This window comes from Lissotriton vulgaris, chromosome 6 (assembly GCF_964263255.1).
Source record: "Lissotriton vulgaris chromosome 6, aLisVul1.2, whole genome shotgun sequence".
NCBI lineage: Eukaryota > Metazoa > Chordata > Amphibia > Caudata > Salamandridae > Lissotriton > Lissotriton vulgaris.
In genome coordinates this window covers 515,204,375-515,226,027 of record NC_141694.1, presented here as the reverse complement: position 1 = coordinate 515,226,027, position 21,653 = coordinate 515,204,375, and the positions used below count along the sequence as shown (strand labels likewise).

Below are 21,653 nucleotides of genomic sequence, written 5' to 3'. Positions count from 1 at the left end.
AGTTGGCCTGCAGGTGCTGCTTCTGCATTGGGCAGTGAAAGGACTGAACTGAACTTTCTGAAACTTGTGCTGAGTATCTCCAAGGGCTTGAAGTAGAGCATGCCTCCAGTTCTGAAGTCTCAGGGACTGCAAATACTTTACCACCCTCTAGGTACCACCTCTGGAACCGTGGTTTCAGTTACCACAGATGGGGGAAAGCCGCCGACTCATTTACTGAGGTCATCACTGGCTCCGTGTCCTGAAGGCACCGCAGAGGGCACCATCTGCATCTCACACCCCAACCCTAGTCTCACCAACGACATCGACCACCGCCACGAGCTGCTGCTTGCACCGCAATCTGTGGGCACCGCACTCCGCATTGCCTTGCTTCACTTCGCCACCCTGGTCTCACCGACGACGTCGCTGCATGCTGACCACAGTTTCCATGACCATATCATGGCTGGGAGCACCATTTTTAAGTTTCATGATGCACCGCCTTGTCCCACACAGCAGTCTGGGCCAACAGACACCAGATCCCGCTAACCGGCTCTGTCGCTTGCACCGTGACCTGCCAGGACCGCAACAAGCCTCGCCTCATTCTACATCGTAGCCCTGGTCTCATCGACACCACTGGACTACCGTCGCGAGCCACTGCCGGCACCACGCCTTGAGGGCACCACACACTGCACCGCTTCACTTCACATCTCAACCACGACGGTTGCCACAACGGACTCGCACCAACGTGTCAGCTGCAATGAAAAAGGTACTGTTTACGAGTTGGCCGACACCCCTGACCGACGTGGTCAGTTGGAAATGTTGGATTATGTTGTTTTCAGTATCGCTGGTACCCTGATGGAGCTACAGATTCGGAGGAACTGTGTTTTTGAGATATTTCTGCAACTTTAATGGATATCTTGAAAAGTATATATTTTTAAGTACTGAATGTTGGACTCGTGCTGTTTTGGCCTTGTTTTGGATATATGAAAATATTGGATATTTTTCTAAACTGGTGCGGTTTCCTTTTGTAGTGTTTTCACTGTATTACTGTTGGTTATGGTCAAATGCTTTACAGACTGCCTCTGAGATAAGCTCGACTGTTCAGGCCAAGCTACCAAGGGGGTGAGCAAGGGTTATTTTAGGAGTGTAACTCACTTATCCTGATTAGAAGGAAGGGTCCCTACTTGTACAAAGATGCAAACCATTGCCAACTAGAGACTCCCATATCTAACAGCCACTATCCCTGAGTATATTGGTTCCTGAACCAGCCTTTCCTTCACTTCTTCTCAAGCATGCCTCTCTGTCCCTTGCATAGAACAGATAATATGATATATAGTCATACTAAATGCTCTTTATTGTAGGCAGCTGCAGCTACACCTGTGGATGCTACAGAATTATCGGCTAATGATCAGTCTTGAGTTACTGAAGGTGTCTTAGAAAGCTGTATTATTTAAAAAACAAATACAATTCCACACAGTGTTAACTCTTTCACTAGGGTTTCGATGAAGCTAAATTGTTCAGGATGATAGGAAATTAATCTTTTGACATGCTCTCTCCATATGGTTTTAGTTATGGGAAACCACTATTTGATTTCGGTATTAGGTGTAGCTTGTCTATTAAGGCAAGTCACCTGTGTTCTTTTACAAGGATATATCTGTTTTGTTTCCCACTGTCCACGAAAATCACTTAACATCAGCTCCATTATCTGCTGAATAGCAGCACAGTGTACAGACACGCGAAGAAGCAATAAAGACTATTTGTCTACCTGCTTCTAAAACATAACATGATTTTCAATTTCATGTTTCCAAGCAGATGTTGTTGCAATGCATGCCACCTTGCTTTATAATGTGCAATGTGATATGAATTCAGTAAGATTGGATTGGAAGACATTATCAAGCAAAATATACAGTAAATGGATAGCCTGGTCTGGAAAGAAGGAGGTGAGGTTGAATTCCTGTTATCTATAAGCCTTTACAGAAGTTATGAGATATGAAATATATTATAAGTGAGCTAAGCTAAACATTATTTCAAAAAGGAATACACATATTGGATTGCATCAAATTCTCACATTTTGAGGACCTACTTTCTAACTACACTTTGAAAAGAATAACACACAATGTTCTGAGTGGCAGGGAGAAACTTTCTCTGGCTTGCTATATGAGTACAAATGGATTTAAAAAATCAGTAGACTTTTACCCCATTCTAGATTGGACATTCAGAAGACTCTGTACAGCCATGCCCCTGCAGGAGGCCTGGACCAGGTGTTAGCTTAGGAAAGGAGTTTCAGGGATCTGAAACGGTGGGATGGGGGGGAGGAAGAGCTGTGCACAGATAAGACAGAGAATAGTCATTTTGGATATCTGATACATGAATCTCAGGGACAATTGTCAAACATTTACCATAGGCACTTTCTATTGGGAATATCTGACTGCTTCAGCCGGTCTATAATTAAGGTGCTAGGAATTCCTCAGAGAAACCAGTTTATGTTTGAGGGTCAGATTGTTTGGGTTTGTTGGAGTTCAAGTACAGCTCCCATTGGTACCACTGTCTCCAATGAGCCTGAATCTTTACTCTAGACCATTCTTTGTGTCACTGCATTTTTGCTCAAAAGAAAAATGTATTTCCCTGTGAAAATTAACTTAGTTATCAAAGACTAATAGATTCCATGTTAGATAACATGCACTAATGTCCAAGCCAGAGAAAAAACATATGCAAGTCATAGACCAAGTTCAGGTCTGTACAATGTAAACCCTCGCCAGGAATTCCATTGTAAATGACAAATGGGTTCCATTAGACCCTCTGGGAAACTGTAGTCATGGATGTTCCTCCTATTCCTAGTATCTCACAAGATTCCCTGGTTTCCTCACCTTTCCAATGTTGAAAGACTGTATATATAAGCTGCTGAGATTGTTCATGACTTCTTTAGCTTCCCTGAAAAACCATAATAACAAAAATCCATAATCATCAGAATACAGTGTATTAATGAGATACATCCTGATGGAATTGACAATATGACAGTCTTTGTTTTCATTACATTAGAGTTGCAACAACAGATGGGTCGATACTGAAATTAGCACATTCATGTCAGCATCATACCATAAGTTCTGAAATACATTCTAAATAACTGTTTTCTACTCTTACAGATACACCACCACCAACCATTGCATCCACCCCAAATGAGCCACTCTTGAATGAAATTGTCAATGACACCAAGTCTCCATTCAAGGTGAGAATGTTCCTTCTTCTGTGAATGTAATACTTCTCACAAATACTCAGAAAAACATGTGGCTGCCACATGTGCCCCCTTTCACATGAATTCTATTGTATACATACTACATTAACTGTTATAGACAATGCACCAGTTCAGAAATGTATATATAGCTGTGTTTCGTAAATGGAAGACCATTAATATTAGCTCATTCTGCTTAGTTCCATGTGGCTAAATGACCTGCTTTGAAATCGAATTAGCAAGCTGCTTCTGGTCAAACCCTATCCCTCTTCTACACCAACTCATCTGCTGGCTTGTACCCCTCCCCACCTGTTCCAGATCATCAATGTGGTTGTCTGTAAACTGTTCTCTGAAACACAATGATGGCATTCACATTCTCATGCAGCCATCAAGCAAGAAAAGACTGTTGACACTTTGCTCCACCAGCCTTTCTTTATAAATGAGATGTACAGTCAGTGAAGCAGCTGAAGGATCAGCTACTATAAAATTGCAATAAACTTTGTGATAAGAGAGTTGTGGTGAAGTAGTGATATGGTGTCTTTTTAATGCTCCGACTCACCAATCCAATTGGAAAAAGTTGTGCAGAAGAAGAAACATTAGACATTTCTATCATCACTGTATCTCGTTAAGGGCCAGATGTACAAACAGTAGGAATATTACTTTCCTAATTGCTATTCTTTCCAAATCACAATTAGGTCATCAGTATTCCTAATGCATGAAAGTCTTTAAAGTTTCATTAGTGATTCCTAGTGGGTCGCACATAGACCTACCTCATGCGTATGCTGAAAGGATCTGGCTATTACTGAGTCTGGTCATTGATTGATGAAATCACATTTCTCAAAGTTCACTGTCTGATCTTTTTTGACTTCCACTGGTGTCTCCAGTGAAAGAAGTTATCACCAGAAAGAAAGCAGAACAGGTTCTGTTGGGAGGTGAGGTCACGAGTTCTGCACTAAGGCTTGTCACACTTGCTCTCGCTGAGCTGCACATTCCGGTTCAGCACATTGGATGTAACTCTCCCAGGGTATCTTCTTTCTCCCTAGTTGCCTCTGTTCTTAAAGTTAAATGCTCACCTTATTCAAGAGTGTTACTCTTACCCACAGGTTTTTCATTCTATGTATTTGTGATTCGTTCCAGAAACCTACCTGTCTAGAAGGCAAACCTATATCTTATGATCACACGACATCACTGTAGTCTCACAATACTTTAAATGAGCCAAGGATAACTCATAGACCATACCAGTCTATGACTGAAAAGTTACTTTTTTCCGGGTGCCAAGTATGTGCAAATTAAACTTGCTACACACTGTTGCCAATATATTTAAGTAAATATAGTTCATACTACCGATACATTTGTGTGCCAAGCAGTGGATTACTCATCCTTTCATTATTTTGAGAACACTAAATTGGGTACTATAGAGTAGAGCTATTGAGGCATTTTTTTGACAGGATCACAGAAAGTCAAACCTGTGACAGAGAGCCCCCTGTAAAACTGATATTGATTTTTGTTAGACCTGGCATCATTGGTGTGGGTTTCCCCTTTATTTTTGCCTTTGCCTCCTGTTTCTTTGCTGTGTGTTGGACTTTGTTTGGATGGTCTACTTGCTTTGGGCACTTTGCCGCTGCTGTTCAGTGCCAAAGTGCAAGTGCTCCCTTTGTAAGTTGTTGTTGTGGATTGGTGATTCCATGATTGGCATATTAGATTTAATAGTCAGTCCCTAGTACAGTGCACTGTGTGTGCCCAGGGTCTGTAAATCAAATGCTGCTAGTGGGCCTGCAGCACTGATTGGGCCACCAACATAAGCAGCCTGTAAATGTAGCTCAGGCCTGCCATTACAGAGTCTGTGTGCAGTCTAGTACTGCCATGTTGACCTGGCAAGTGAACCCACTTGCCAGGCCCTTACCTTCCCTTTTCATACATTTTCGTCACCCCTAAGGTAGGCCCAAGGTACCCCTGAGGGCAGGGTGCAGTGTATGTGAAAGGTAGGGCGTGACCTGATGTGCGTGGCAGTTCCTGATAGTGAAATACTGGCAATTTCTTTTTTTTTTTTTCAGAACAAAATTTTATTCAAGCACTGACATAACACAGAATGAAGGGACATCGTCCCGCATCATATCGCAGAACAAATGAACAAAGGCATGAAAAAGTGTATGTCGTCAGTACAAGCAGTATTGCAGTAATTACCCAACCCTCCCATCCCCCTACTCCCTAACTCCCCGGGCCCCACCCCACCCCCCACACAGTGTCTGCTAATTTCAAGGCATAAAGCATGATAACTCCCAGTGCGTATACTCTCTACTACCCAGGATACAGTTGTTAAAGATCCTCTCCAGTGTCCTGGGCCATCGGTGGTTCCAGCCACAGTCCCCTGTAGTCCGCCCATCTTTTCCATATCTTGAAGTGCTTCCGGGGGCATCCCCTGGCCTCAAAGATCGGGCGCTCAAGTCCCATACAAAAGTCCATTCCCCGTCGCCAAACTTCCAACAAAGGGGCCCTGGGGTCCTTCCAGGCCCTGGCTATATCCCGCTTGGCTACAGTAAGGCCCAGGACCAGTAGGTGACGCTTGTATATGTTACCTCCTACTCGTTCCATCACATGGAGCAAGCCGAGTTGCTGTGACCGGGGAAGGTCCCAGCCCAGAACCTCTGCCAAACAGTCCCAGACACCCACCCAGTACCTGGCCAAGTTCGCACACGACCACACAGTATGGACAAACGTTCCAGCCTCCCGACCACATCTCAGGCATTCGGGGGAAGCAATCAGACCTGCCTTCCACAGCCGCTCTCTGGTAAAGTAGGCCCTGTGTAGGTACTTAAACTGAATAAAGCGGAGGCGCATCGCTATAACCGCCCCCCTGGGGGCCTCCAGGGCCTCCCTCCAGTCCTCCTCCTCGAACGTACCAATATCCCTCTCCCATGCCGATCGCAGTTCATCGAGGGAGGAAGAGCAGTGCGTGACTAGAGTTTGATATATATTGGAGATCTTCTTCTCCTCCAGTTCCCCCATAAACACCTTGGCCTCCAGGGGGCTAAACTCGGGCAGAGATTCCAAACCCACCAGAGAGGGAGACAGCGCGTGGCGCAGCTGTAAATATTTAAAGAATTGGGTTTTGGGCATGTCATACTCCTCCCTCAGCATCTGGAAGGACTTAAGGGTGGCGCCCCTCATGACATGGCCGAGCGTGAGATGCCAATATCATCCCAGCCCCCGAATCCCTGTAGGGAAGCCAGCGCCGGGAGACGGCCGTTCTGCCACAGCGGGGTCTCCCTCGTCAATTTGTTCCACCAACCCATGCGGCGCAAGGCAGCATGCCACACCCGGAAGACCACCTGAGTGACCATGGGGAGCCGTTTCCTGATAGCCGCCGAATAGAGAATGGTGTGGACCGTGTTCGGGTCCATCAGATACCGCTCCAGGGCGTAGGTCGGGTCACCCCGATCCCCATACCACCAGTCGTTAAGCACCAGCAGGTGCGCCGCCTGATAGTAGGATAAAATGTCTGAGGCGGCCAGGCCCCCGCAGTATGTAGAGAGAAAGCAGGTACGTAGAGCCACTCTCGCCACTCCCCCTGCCCAAATGAATTGACTTAGTGCGGCGTTCACCTGGCGAAACCACTGAGGTGCTATAGGGTATGGGTGATTCTGCAACTGGTATAGAAGGCGCGGCAGAGCCACCATTTTAAAGATCGCCGATCGGCCATATATGTTGAGCGGCATTCTGGACCAGGTTTTGATGTCCGACCGCACCCTGTCCCACACGGGCACCACATTGCGCTCCCACGCTAGTTCCGGGGCATCCGTGATAACTACGCCCAGATACTTGAGGCCACCCGCCGCACTCTGTAGCGTCGAGGCCCAATCACCCAGCTCCTCCCGGCCGCCTAGGACCCAAAGCTTGGATTTCCGCGCATTCAGATGCAATCCTGTAACGTCCCCGAAGATTTTCATTATCTCCAGGACCCTGGGTCCGGACCGATTGAGGGCCGTAAGAAAGAACAGGACATCGTCGGCGTAGAGCGCGATACGGTCGGAAGGGCCCATATCCCATTCCAGTCCCCAGAGTTGCGCATCCATCCTCACCCACGCTGCCAGCGGCTCCATGGCAAGAGCAAATAGATAGGGGGAGAGAGGGCATCCCTGCCTGGTGCCCCGCCCGATGGGGAAGGGCTTAGACGCCGCTCCCGCCACCCGCACCGACGCGGTCAGGTCCGTGTAGAGCAGGCCCAGGTACGAGAGGAAGACCGGCCCAAGGTTGAGTCGGGACAGTAGTGCCCTAAGGTACACCCAGCTGAGAGAGTCAAATGCTCGGTCGATATCGGCCAGGAGGAGCGCCGTTGGGATCCCGGCGGCCCGGGCCGTCTCCACCACCACCTGTGCCCGGCGAATGTTGTGTCGAGTTGCTCTATGGGGCATGAAGCCCACCTGATCCGGGTGCACCAGGTCGGTTATATACGGGAGAAGGCGGTTTGTCAAGGCCTTGGCCAATATTTTCGCCTCAAAATTTAAAAGGAAAATCGGCCTGTACGCAATTTCTTTTTTTTAATATTGTAAGGCTACCTGTTCTGATTGGATAGGATGGAGAATTTGCTTATAACATCCTAGAAACATAGCTGCCCATGGAAACCAGCTAGGAAATAAAGTTTAGTATTCCTGAACTCAGAATGTTATAATGCATCTTTTAGTGAGGGTGATTTTTTTTACATTCTGTGTTTGAGAATACCACATTTAGAAAGTAGGTATTTTCTTGCTTAGCCATCCAGTGTGCCTCTGCTAGGATGTGTATTGACTGTCTGTCTTTGGAGTGACAGCGGCTGGGGATGCGCGGTGGCTCAAGAGAGTCTGGATGAGTCAGAGCTAGGCTGAATTGGCCTGGTCTGCATTTGTAGTGGTGGGAGAAGGAGCACCTGCACCTGAATAGGGCTGTGCCTGCCTTCTACAATGATGGCTCTGGTGTGTCTGGAGCCAGGACTCACACTGACAATGGAGGTTATTGTGCACTTGCAATGTGCCCCCCAAAACTGGTTTGGACTGGGCTCAGAGCCTGGGCCAGTAGAGAACAAAGAGACTTACTTTATAAAAAGAGGTTACCAGACCCCGGACTTTAGATAATTTCTGGTAAATCAAGATAAACCTTTTTGAAGAAGAAGAGTTGGAGAAACTGAGGAGGAATACTGCCCCTGTGCTGCTTGATGTCTGGGGTTGGCCTGCAGTGGCTACTATCTGCCAAGGAAAGGGAAAAGGGACTTTGATGCTTGCGGTGTCCTCTGCTTGAGGAAGATCTCCAAGGGATTGAAGAAGAGCTTGCCTCTTGTTCTGAAATCTCAGGGACACAAGGACTTCAGGCCAGCTCCCCAGAACTTACTTGCTGGGAGTTCTGACCTGCCTAGAGGTGTCTGTAGGTTTTCGTGGCCCCTGAAGGTTGTTCATGCTTTTGGGAGCTGGAAAAGCAATGCAACAACAAGATGCTTGACGCATCTGCATCTGTTTCCGATGCATCACTGAAGCAATCATCGCAGAGCCTGCCCGCGGCTCAAGAAATCACTGCACGCCGCATCGAGTGCACCGATCTCGGAAGTCCAAGATCACAGCACCGATCCCGATGCAAGCCCTGCTGTGCGGCTACAAGAACCCACGCATCATCCCAGATCGTCGCATCGCATCGAGGCGCCAGGTCTTTCGCATCGTAGGGAGACGTAGTAAGAAACCGACACATCAGCTCTCCACACAGTAAGAAACTGATGCATCACTTCTCTCCTGTAAGGAGCCGACGCATCACCTCCCCTGCGCAGCAGTAAGAAACCGACGCATCACCTCCACTGGAGGAAGGAACAGACGTATCACCTTCCCTCAGTGTAAGGATGTGAAGCATCACCCTCCCTGCTGCCCTAATTAATTGTGTGCGCAACACATCCAAGGTACTTTGTGTGTAAAGTGTTGCATCTGCAATTTGCTTTGAACTGAACTATTTCTACCATTTGAAAGTCATATTTTTTGACTGTATTGTGGATTTTTGTCGTGTGCTATTACTGTATGTGTTCACAAATGCTTTACACAATGCCTCTGAGATAAGCCTGTCTGCTCATGACAAGCTACCAAGGGGGTGAGCAGGGGTTATTTTAGAAGTGTATCCCCTTTACCCTGACTAGGAAGAAGGGTCCCTACTTCGACAAACGTACCTACCTCTGCCAACTAGATACCCGCAAAGGTGAGACATGGCCCCAAAGGTGAATGCACCAGGTCTTTCCGCATAGATCGCATAGAGAGGGGTGTTAGACAGGGCTGCGTCCTGGCCCCATTCATTTTCTCCATATATACGAACGCTTTGGAGGAGGAGATGGAAGCGGGGGTAGTGGACACACCAAGATATGGCAACAAGCAGGCGGCCACCCTTCTCTATGCAGATGACGCGGTGCTAATGGCTAGAACAAAAATAAGTGCCCAGAGGGCACTCTCTAAATATATTGAGTTCATGGATGAAAGGGCTTAAAATTAAATGCCAAAAAATCATTTGTGATGATGTGTGGGAAAGGACGGGCCAAATGTAAATCTATCCAGGTGGGCGATATTACTATTGAGCACACTAAAACATTTTCCTATATGGGGGTGCTGCTGGATGGGGCGGGCTCCTGGGGCCTTGCGGTCAGGAGCAGGACCCTACTGTTTAAACGTACAATCACAGCTCTAGTGAATTTTGCCAAGAAACTAGGATCAAGGCCACCGGAGATCCTGCTAAAAATATACCCTGCTAAATGCAGAAGTATAGCACTGTACGGGACGGGTATTTGAGGTTTTCAGAATGTAGTGTCAATCCAAACTGCAGAAAATTGTTTTTTAAGATATATTTTAGCGTTACCTTAGGGTTCCTCAGTTTTTAATTGCCATGCAGAACTAGGAATGGAATTTATTACAGACCTCATAAAATTACAACCTATTCTCCTTGGGCATGGAGTTTGGTCTGCAGATGCGCTGGGTCTTAACCGTGAAATTATAAAGGATATAATGGAACTAGATAACGGCAGATATATCCCTTGGCTAGTCTATGCGAGAAAAACATTAACGGATCTCCATAGACCTGAACTGTATAACAACCCTGAACTAATCTGCATGACATCAAGGAAGGAATTGAAAACCCTATGTATGAACCATTTCGAACAGCTTAGATAAACTGGCGAAATTCTGTAAACATTGGTGATCAAACATTAAATGACCCTGGCTTGTAATACTATTCAACCCTATCTACGCCATTGCATAAAGGGTTTTGATAGATTTATTCTGACCAGGCTTAGATTTGAAACATTCCATCTCCTGGTAACATTCCCTGCCAAAAATGACTGGTCAAAGAATCTGGAATTTTTTTCAGTGTGATAATTTATCATTGCAGTCCACCTTCCACGTGGTTTTATTTTGTAAATATTATGGGAACGAACGCAAATGGTGGATTAAACAATATTTGAAGCAGGGCGCATGGCGACAATGCCGACCAGAGTTTTTATTCCTACAACAACTGGAAAACGAAGTCTGTATAGCAATCATGTATGGTTTTTTAAAAAGTATCCTGAGGAAACGAAATTTTTTATCCATTGACTATAGTAATGAAAGGTTTCGATTAGCTAATGCTAATGTATAATCCTACTTTATCGTATTTTTATGACACTGTATGAAATTGTTTACTGTGATTGGTGCTTTTATGATTTTATGTTTGGTCTAAAATCGAATAAAGCTTTAGAAAGAAAAAAAAAACTAGAGACCCTCATTTCTAACAATTTTATTACAATGTTATAATTTCTTTCTGTTTGCCATTTTGTTTTTTGTTTCAGAACATGAACGTAGAGCACCAGCCCCCTAAGTCTTCCCAGTGTAAAGTGATGTAAAGTGATGTTAAGAGATTTTGCTCCTTAGTCACACAGTCCCTTTTACTACTTAAGGATGGGAGTATATCATACATTTGTCGTATAACAGATTATCAAAGAAAATGGGCCATTTAGGGACAATAGAGGTAGAATTAAGGGAATCCTTAAAGAGATACTGTTAATGCTATAAATAACAAGATCTGACAGAAAGCAGGATTAGATTAAACACGCACTTGCAAAGCCAATATGTATTGGTATAATGTGACAACGCATGCAAATCCAGGTGAACAGAAATAATGGTTGTATGTGATAGCACATTAAAGTCAGGCTCATTGTCTTTGTTAATGCCTGTTGTTTAAAAGCATGGTTAAGATAACCTTCTAACCTTTTGCGTTTACATCTTTTTACTTCATGTGAAAGTTACACATGATTCACCTGTATACAAAGTAATGATCAATAGATTCACCACATAAAGGTTATATCTATAGCAGTGCCTTTCACCCTTTCACCCCTCTCATAAAATACAACATGAATTACAATAATTCTATTAGTCTTTTACGATATCAAAAACATGCTTTGTAAAAGCTATCAGGTCATTCCTTTAGAAGATGAGTGTTAGCCTACCGGCTTTGTCATTGCTGTCTGCATTGGTACTCTGCACACATTTTTTTAAATGTACTTTTGCGACATGGCTGCTGGCATGTTGGATCGGTAAACCACTGGAAAAAAAAGTGAAATGGGTGCTGGTAGATCACTATACGCGTGTGCATGATGTATATGCTGCATTTTTAGAGTGTCCTCCTGAAATTGTATGCATTTCAGGTCCCTGCAAACTCTAAAAGAGGCCCTGAATGTTAAAATTCCAGTGCATTTTACTTATTTAGTTATCCATGTAGTAGAAAGCCTTTGGTGCTTCAGTGCTACTCTGTACACTGCCATTGTAATTACACATGATAATACATGTTTTCACCAATTTTGCTTCAATGCGTCTTCTCATGTGTCACTATATTTGGAGTATATCCGTAGGAATGCAGCAGTGCTAGTTTGAAGTCATTTTATTTTCACAGCATGATTTCTCAGTAACTTGTGAATTACATCCTACTCTGTTAGGGAACGTCTCTATCAGTACAAGTACTCATCCTCCATGAAACCAAAGTGTACCTCCAAAACATGGTAACATTATTAAATGTAATTGGGCAGTAGGGTATACATTCCAAGGAATCAAAGGTACTAACTTTCAGATGTGTTTCTTGACTTTTATTGCCCAGCCTGTCTTTCTGATCTCCCATTGCACTGTAAATTTTGTACCAACATATGACCTCATTAGGATGGCGGACGGACCTGCATCCATCCGCCACCCCAGAGTAGGAGGGACCGTCCGCAGGGGCAGCAGCAGTCCCTCCGTGCAGATTAGGATGTGACCGCCACCCTGGCGGTCACTTAATGTATATTTAACATTGCGGGGGTGCTGCTTGAAGCAGCTCATGCCACAATGTTAAATAAAGCATGTATACCTTTGCGTGCACGAAGCTGCAGGCACCGCGTGTTGCCTGCTGCTTCGTGCACGCAAAGGCAGGGGGGTACCATAGGTACCCCCCATGTGCACCCACCACCCCTCCCTTCACCCCTGTGGGCCCACAACGGGTCCCCAAAGAAAAGTCTGTATGCCTTTCCACGGCGGAAATGCCGCCATGGAAAGGCATAGGACCGCCGCCATCCTAATATGGCTGGCGGTTTCTGATAGACACCGCCAGCCATGTTAGAGCTTTTCTGCCGCGGTCGGAAGGCGACCACGGCGGAATAGCGGCGGACGGAAAAAAGATCCCCCAGCCATCCTAATCTGGCGGGGGGTCTTTTTTCTGTCCGCAGCGGTTAATCCGCATCCTCCGGGCTGGCGGTGGCTTCCGCCGGCCCGGAGGATGCAGATTAACCGCAATCCTAATGAGGCCCATAGTTTGCAGTGCATCATGTGTGCATCCTGCACCCCTCAATTTTGGGGTTTACTTAAGCAGTATGTCAGTGTTTTTAAGTGTTTTTTTAAATACTATTACATATTGATGAGGAGCTCGATGGAGTTGACACTATTGGATTTTCAAGGAGGGTGGGGATGCCCTGACGAATACACCCTGCACCCTTCAAGAGTGTTGTTCACTATTTAGATGGGTGTTGGGGTTTTTGATGGTTTCGGACATCGATTATGAAGGATTTATGGATGTTACTCATCAAGACTGAAGACTTCTAAAGATGAGTTTTAAATAAAAATGTTGTTTGAGTATGCCAGATGCGATTTTTCTATATAAAGTATGTGTATTTTGGCTGAAGATGGTGGTGAGTTTCATATGAGGAGGTACTGGGAGATGAGATGTGGTATGCATTTTTAGATTTAAAACTTTAAAACTAAACCTGACAGCACCATTTCATTGATATATAAAAAGCTGGTCAACACCATGCCAGATCAAGCTCTTTGAGAGAAATGGTCTAAAGACGGCATAGAAATGGATGATGAGCAGTGGCAGGAGGCTGTCTCCTCACCCAGAGTAGTGGCAATACCAGCTCGTCTCTGGCTTGTCCAGCTAAAACTCCTCCACAGGGTGTATGTGACGGGGCTCCAACTGGTGCGGATGGGAAGAGCAGACGGGGGGATTGTAGACAAGGATGTAGCCAGTTGGGTACTTTTATGCACATACTTTGGGAATGCGAACTGATCCAACCCTATTGACGTAACATTCACGATATTATTAACACAGTCTTATCCGTACATCTCTGTGTGGAAGCCCGCAGGTGCTTATTAAATATCTGGGAGCCAACAGATTTAAATGTCTGCTTGACCCAGTGGGTCACTTTGGGGCTCATGCTCGCCAAGAGAAACATTGCCCAGCGATGGGGAGCGCCGCTCCCTCCAACGGTGGGAGATTTGGAGAAAGACTTGGATTGGGCAATGCTTCGTGAAAAAACTGTGTTTGTAGCCTGTGGATGTCCCAAGAAATGGACCCATGTCTGAGCTTGTGGCATTCCTATCGGGAGATATATGTCAACCACCCCTTGTCTACGGCAACGAGGATACCCCTCACCCTAGACCTTCCAAAGTATATTTTGTACTATGTATATTGCCTATTGTTCCTGAGAAGCCTGATGTACTACTTCCTCCGTAATGTGATTGAAATGCTGATGTTTGTTGAGCAATAAAAAGTTTTACCAAAAAAACAAAACATAAAAAAAACTTTAAAACTATCTGCCAAGTGAGTATGCAGTGCTGGCTTGCATGGGTAAGAGCTGTGAGGCGGGTTGAGGGTGGTTGAATTCAACAGATGAGGGGCTAAGTAATATTAAATAAATAAATAAAAACACTTACTTTGTGCTCACAGCATCACCAATGCAGCGAGCACAAAGTAAGTGGTTTTATTTATTTATTTATTTAGTATTATTTAGCCTGTTGTCTGTCGAATTACACCAAGCCAACACACTCACCTCAGCGCTCTTACCTGTTCAAGCTGCTACTGTGAGTTTGGTATTAGCATTTTTAGTTATTGTGGTTTTCAGATTAATTAGGTTTATTTCTTTATTAGTAGAGGATGTAGGCAATTAGTTTGAGATAGTCAACACCCGCAATTGTTAAACATGTTTGCACTTTGGATAGAAATTGTTTATTTCTGAGTTTTTTATAGAAATGTTTGGTTGTAGACTTCCAGAGAAAAACTGAGCTTGTTTCATTTATTGGAGACTCTGATCCTTTTTCTAAGTTTCCACAAAATGATATAAAGTAGAGTGGGATAATTCAATTCTACTAAGAATGTTGTATAGCAGTTCTACTAGTCAAAAATAAAATGTGGTAAGAACCAACTTAGATAGCCACTCCAGTTATCTTCAAAATACTTTAGTAATGGGGCAATATTTCTTCATTATGGTTAAAATATTAACTTTGAGTTAATGCTGTGAAATATTTGGCATTGGGTTGAGTGAGTACAAATGCTGATGCCATTAGTTTTGTAAAATTCAAATTAAAACGTACTATTTAAAAGTATTCTTCTGATAGGGATATGTTTTTATTTTTATTTTGATCCAGCACACTTGGAAAAAATAAATCATCAAATTTGCAAATTGCGGTTCATTTTTTTTATATCTGTTTTTTTTTGGCATTTCACTTTCAATCATTATTTTCCTGGGCTAATTGTGTTTCTTTAGTCACTAACCATCATTATATATTCACTGTTGATGGAAGAATGAATGTCTTATTGCAATCAATACTGAAGGGTATATTATTTTCAGTAATGTTGCTTCTTGAACGAGTTTTAAAAGTATCATGCTTTATCCAAATATTGCATCTTTTGAGGCATATCAGGTTTTGTGTAGAGGAAACAACTTGTACACCTTTTTGGTAATACATGTTATCATTTAAGAGGAAAGGTATCTTAGAGAACAGTAGCGGTCGGCAGTAGGTGTTTCTATAGGGCGGTGACGTGGGCAGGAGGAGGGGCAGGGTGGGGGTAAATAATGTATGGATTACGGAGTTTCGTTGCGCGCACTGCATCACATTTGGTGATGCAGTGTACGCAACAAAATTCGTTTTATGTATTTAAATGTTTACTTACCTGTAAAACTCCGTAATCCATACATTATTTCCCCCCACCCTGCCCCTCCTCCTGCCCACGTCACCGCCCTATAGAAACACCTACTGCCGACCGCTACTGTTAGAGAATGTCACTTGAAAGTGATTGTAAATTTTATTACCTGAAAATGTTTTTGGTTGTGTTGGTTGATCCCTATTCAGTAGAATATTCCTGGTAGATGTTTTGCTGTAAAGAGATTTCTTTTTTGATGCATCCTTTAAGGATTGAACCTTAGGGCTCGCTTGAAAAGCTTGCAATATTCTTTAACTTTTTAACTCTCAAATCACCATCAATGGCACGTGCTGAGTGGTTGTGCTCTGAGGTTCTTTCTACAAATTCTTTCAGACTCACTAATCTGCTCACACTGCCAGAGAAATAGCTGACTCCCCTCCAGATAGCCATGGTTTCTGAGGGTTTTTCCCTGCAAAAATAATATCCCATGTGGGTAAGGAGCCCATTTACCTTTTAATAGTTTGGCTTTTAATAGTACATATTTATTTGCTGGGATGGCTTCCATTATCTTCAAACCATACAAACTCACATGAAATATTTTATTTTTACATTTTGTGTTTTAACTTATTTGTTAATAACAATATTTACATTTTATCTCAAGTGATAAATAGTTTTTTTATCTGATTTGGATTTGTTAATGGATTCTATGTGGATTTCCTGCTCATTTTCCCTCCTTTGAATTTTTTTTTGATTTAGAAAAGCTTTATTTAGGGATCTGTTTAGAGTTTGCCTGTAAAAGTATTAGGTAATATTTTATTACAGTCTCTTTGTTTTGAAATTCAGTTTATTTTATTTACATTTGTTACTTTGTAGGAAAAGATATTTTTTAAAATGTTTATAAAAACCTCTTTACCCAAAGAATGATTTTGTTTCAAAGCGTTAGTTTATTTTTCTTCTGAAAAAAAATGTATCTGAGATAATTATTTGTTGTATTCAGTAATGGTTTGGTAGTCTGTGATATTTTTTTAGAAATTTTTTATTACAGAGGTGCATTAAATCGCATTTCATATACTATAAACATCTACCATTTCATAAAAATCACGAAATAATAAATAGTAAAAACAAATCCCCTAAGAAGGCACAGAAGCATAAAGCAGAGAATCTCAGTGCAAGTATAGCACACATATTTTCAAAAACAGATTATATACTTTCATATTCAGAAACCAACATTTTTACCAAATTGTTTCAAGTGATCCTCGCACTCTGCTAATACCCTCTCTCTTCCTCTCCCCCTTACTCTCTGCATTTTCCTGAGCCAGTCAGCAAAACATGAGATTGCTTTGGTCCTCCACTTTTGTAAAAGTAGAAGTAGCAATCCACTTGTATCGAGATAAATATCAATTTCTGATGCCCTATCACTACCTGCGGCAAGTGACAAATCGCAGTAGCCCGAGTAAAGAATTCTGGGAGATCTAATGCTGCACTTCATTTTCCAAAAATCTAAATATACTGTTCCAAAAATTATATAAATTTAGTACATTGCCAAATTAGAAGAAACTAGTTTCCGTAAACAATTGCATCGTACCTGAAACATTGATTCAGATTGCCGATACTTATTCTATTTAAAAACTGGAGGGTCAGGTAGAATAACCAATTGGAAAAAAACTGCATTTTGCAAACATTTGTGCTGCTCAATGCTGTAAAATGTAATTCAATTGTTCTTTGCAATAAAATCTCCTAGCAACATTATCCCTTACTCCATTAGTCTTCTACCTTCTTCTTCTTACCAGAGTCGTGAAATCAATGTGCTGTAAATAACCCTATATGGCCGTGTGTGACCATTGGAGCCAGATTCTGTTACTAACAATAAAAGGTTTGATTTCCACCCAGGTTTTCCATTTTCGGAGACGTAGAAAAGTATAAGGGATCCCAAATTAAGCTCTCTGTAATCATTATATCTATAATATTATTTTGCAGATAATTATCCAATGAACTGAGTTTTCTAAATCTAAAAGCATAATATGCAAAATGTGCTAAATAATAAGTTCTCAGGTTAGGAAGAGATACCCCTCCTTCCCCCATGTTCCTTTATAACATTTCAAATGATATTCCTGGGCTGCCTTTAATTCATTAAAATAACAAACCCATTAAATCAACAATTTAAAAAATCAAGAGTGTAAGATACAGGTAAGTGGCTACAAATAAACAAGCATTTACAAAGCCATCAGTCTCAGCTTTGGGACCTTATAAGTATTTACCAATGCAGCACATTATCGCACATTACTGCAATGTTAACACTCACCACTACAATCATTCTAGGCTAACACTATTACAGACAGATTGTTCTCATAACTCCTGAGAAAGTTTTCCCTCCTCTTTAAATCATTAAACCCATGCCAGGACCACTAAGAACAGTCCAGCCCATACTGCTACGAAAGGATCTCCCTAAATTCAAGCGTACCATCCATTGCTTTTTTTTAACTCTTCATGTTATTCACCGACAGCAGCAAGGATGCAAAATTTCATTCCACACAGGGTGCTATCTTAGCAAGCGCAGAATATGCGCATGCAGGTGCTGAGACATGTTCTGGAGTAACGTGCGACTCTTACTAAAGCGCTATATAAATACAATTACAATTTCATAACACACACACAGATTGGTTGGTGGCAGAGGCTGGAACAAATTTGCAAAAGCTGTACCAACCACGTGCAATCACTTTCACTGAAACATATGCAAAAGCTTTAACTGAAACACAGGTAGGCACTGTGAGAAGCAAAAGCTGTGACAGAACATACAGGAAGTCCGAGAGAAACTGAACAGGCAGGAGATGTGAAGGAAAATAAAACTATTAAGATGCCACTCTGCACCAGTGTAATATCCTTTCAATGTATTTTGCCCCTTCCTTTGCTTTTCGGTTAACCATGCACTTTGATCCACAATACTTTTCAATTAAAAATATATGTCCCATCTCTTTGCTTTAACTCACTTTACCAGCACCACATATAAAACAAGCGTGTTTTCAAATTTCATTTTCACAGGCTTTTTTCTTCTGGTCCCAAGATTTGTAGGAAGCTCTGAATAGCATCAGGGGTGAAATTACCTGCTCTTGTTAGGCCAAGAAGACTGAGTGGTGTGCCTGCATTACAACACAGTTTTGTAGTTGCAAACCATGTCGTTTGCAAAAACACAGATAGTGCAAAACCTCTATTGCAAGTCTTTGACTAGTGAAAGGGTTTCAGCAAAACTCTCCAAATCACAATTAGGTTAGTGTGTGAAAAGGACATCCCCTTCCTAATTGCGTGCCTTAATGAGATGTATTAATGGCTTGTTACGATAACTGCAGATGCAAACCTCCTATGAGATACAGACAGGTATATATTTTGCAAAACCACGGATTCCCCTTTTTAAATTGTTTCAGGTGGGCCTCAAGGGGGCAGGGTTAATGACAGATGTTTAGGGATCGCTGTATAATTCACCTGCTCTCTTCCCAAATATATTTTTTTTAAAGCAGCCAAACGCTTCAAAGGAACATAGGATGCTTTAAAAAATTGTTTTCGATTTGGGAATGCGAAGTTAGGGATGGAGGTTAGCTGTCCCTTGCAGAAGAAAAGACAGCGGAAGTTAGAATCTAATCGGAAGAGATTAGTGCACATGTCCAATCCTCTTCAAACATAACCCCCAATATGCTTGGAGTTCATTTGAATGCGACTACACAAAACGTTTTTAGGGGACTTTTGAACAGAATGTGGTTTGATGCGGCCGTCAAGTTTGCCTCAGAGTATTTCACACCTTCGAGCCCTGGCCTACCAGAGTTCTACGTTAGTGTTTCATCCGCTTGAAGGCATTTTAATAGTTGTGAATCAGAGGTTCCTGGTTAGTATTTAATGTTGAAATCCTCTCTCCCCCTACTCCCGCAAAATACTGACAGAGCTACATGCTGGCCATAACATCATTAACTCCAAAACTATAAGCAAATCGGCAAAGTGCACCATTTCCGAAACAGCTATAGTATAGCGCACTCATTACAACCAGAGGCACAGTACACTCACTATCACCAGAGATGGCAGGTATTCACTACTACTAAAGGCAGAGTTCATCCACAACCACCAGCAGCTCACCAACAACACAGACAGATTTCTATCACTACTAACCCCCACTATAGTCTAAGGACACTCACTTCCACTACAGACAGAATGTATTTACCACCAACTCAGTTAGAGAGCACTCACCATCATCACTGAATGCAAAGCGCCCTCACTACAACCACTATAGAAACAGTGTCCTCATCAGTTTAGACAAGTGCACTCACCACCACCACTATAGGCTATGTACACTTACCACACCCAGTATAGGATCGAGTGCACTCCCTACCACTTTAGGCCTAGCACACTCACCACCAGTATAAGTCGAGAGCACTCACCACCGCCAATAGACTTCATGCGTACTCACCAAAACCACCAATACTTACCCAGCACACTCGCTACTACCACCATTCCAGGCTTACACCATTACAGACGGATTATCCTCTTCACTCCTGAGAAACTTTACCCCCTCTTTAAATCATAAAAACCATGCCTGGACTACAAACGCCTATTCTATACCTCCCCAAGCTTTTTATTAAACATATCTTACCGATGTGTGTATTTCATTTTGCATGGCCACAAGCACCATTTCACAGCGGGTGAGCCACACCAAAATGGAACAAACACCAGAGTTAACAAGCCTTAACAACACAAGCAAAAGCAGAAAGAAGGAAAGTCATGCACCACATTCTTGTCCTCGAATACCGGCCTGGCATTAAGGCTCAGCAGGAATAGTGCAAACATGCAAAAAACAGCTTACTGCAAGGCAGGGCAATAAAAAACTGTACAGCAATCCCATTCTATTTAACTTTTCGAAAACATGATCATGTGAAGAAGGAAGGCAACATATATCAGGCTGGGGGAGACCCCCATTCTGCGAACAGCACCGAACACCGGATCAGGATCTCCCTGCACGTCAGACAGAGCCTGGGAGAAGAAAAGCACAGGAGGGGGCATGCGGTGTCTATGTATAAAAAAGATGACGCTGTGTTGAGCAGCGGATCAGAATTTTCCTGCACATCAGGCTGAATGAAAGCACAGGAGGGCGCGTGCACTGTGTATGAAAAAACAAAAAGATGATGCTGTGTTTGAATGCCATTGTCCCGGCTCAATAAAGAAAACAAATATATGTACCTAGTAACAACCAAGTAAAGGGGCCAGTAGCCATGGGAGGATACAAATGAGGACATGGCTGAACTAAGGCGGCACTAACAAGTCTCATAATGAATCAGAAGACAGCATTTACAAAGGAAAAACATACGAGCCAATAAAAAAAAGGGCGGAGGAGTGGGAGAAGCTTTTCTCCATACTGAACTACCATAGATCTTTGCAGAGCAGAGCTTGCATGCAAGCTCAGGCTCGACCTAAAAATAAATAAAGGGAGAACTGTGTGAGGGGTAATAGCATCCATGTATTTAATGGTTCTTCAGTTTTATTCAGAAGAGGCTTGTGGTGTATATCGTACCACCCACCAATATCCTCTGTGAAAAAAAGACTCCCAGTTAATGTTTTGGTTGAGTGTGTACACAAGCCCTATATTCAGGTAGCAGTTTCTCCACCGAACAGCTGCAGACAATAACCTTTGTCTTGCCCTTTTTAACTTTCTATCAACCTAAAGTATAGAACGCCGTGAAAATCTCAAACAGTCGCTCTTGCACCAATATCTCAGGTGCCAGTTAAAGCATTACATCATTGGCATATAATTTATTTTGGACATTTGAAACAACGGCGTCTGAATGTCTTTACCTCATCTAATGGTCTTCACTAAGGGCTCAATAAAATTGGCATAAAGAACCGACAAGAGTTGCCAGCTTTGGATGTGTTTAAAATTAATTTTGCTTCTGCATTGGTATGCATTCTCCTAATAAATTCTGTGGTCTGAGAAGAGAACACCAAAAAAGTGTTTCCCAAACCACAAGATCAAACACCTTTTCAGCACGAAACGCAAAAATTTCTG

The 21,653-nt window shown here is 42.9% G+C and overlaps 1 protein-coding gene across 1 annotated transcript in view; it reads left to right on the top strand.

Annotated features, from left to right (window-relative positions):
- Nucleotides 1-21,653, top strand: part of IMPG1 (interphotoreceptor matrix proteoglycan 1) — a 1,383,550-nt gene that overhangs the window by 292,587 nt on the left and 1,069,310 nt on the right. The window contains exon 6 of the mRNA XM_086925652.1: nt 3,120-3,202. Coding sequence (XP_086781778.1) covers nt 3,120-3,202 — 83 coding nt within the window. The remainder of the gene's footprint in view (nt 1-3,119; nt 3,203-21,653) is intronic.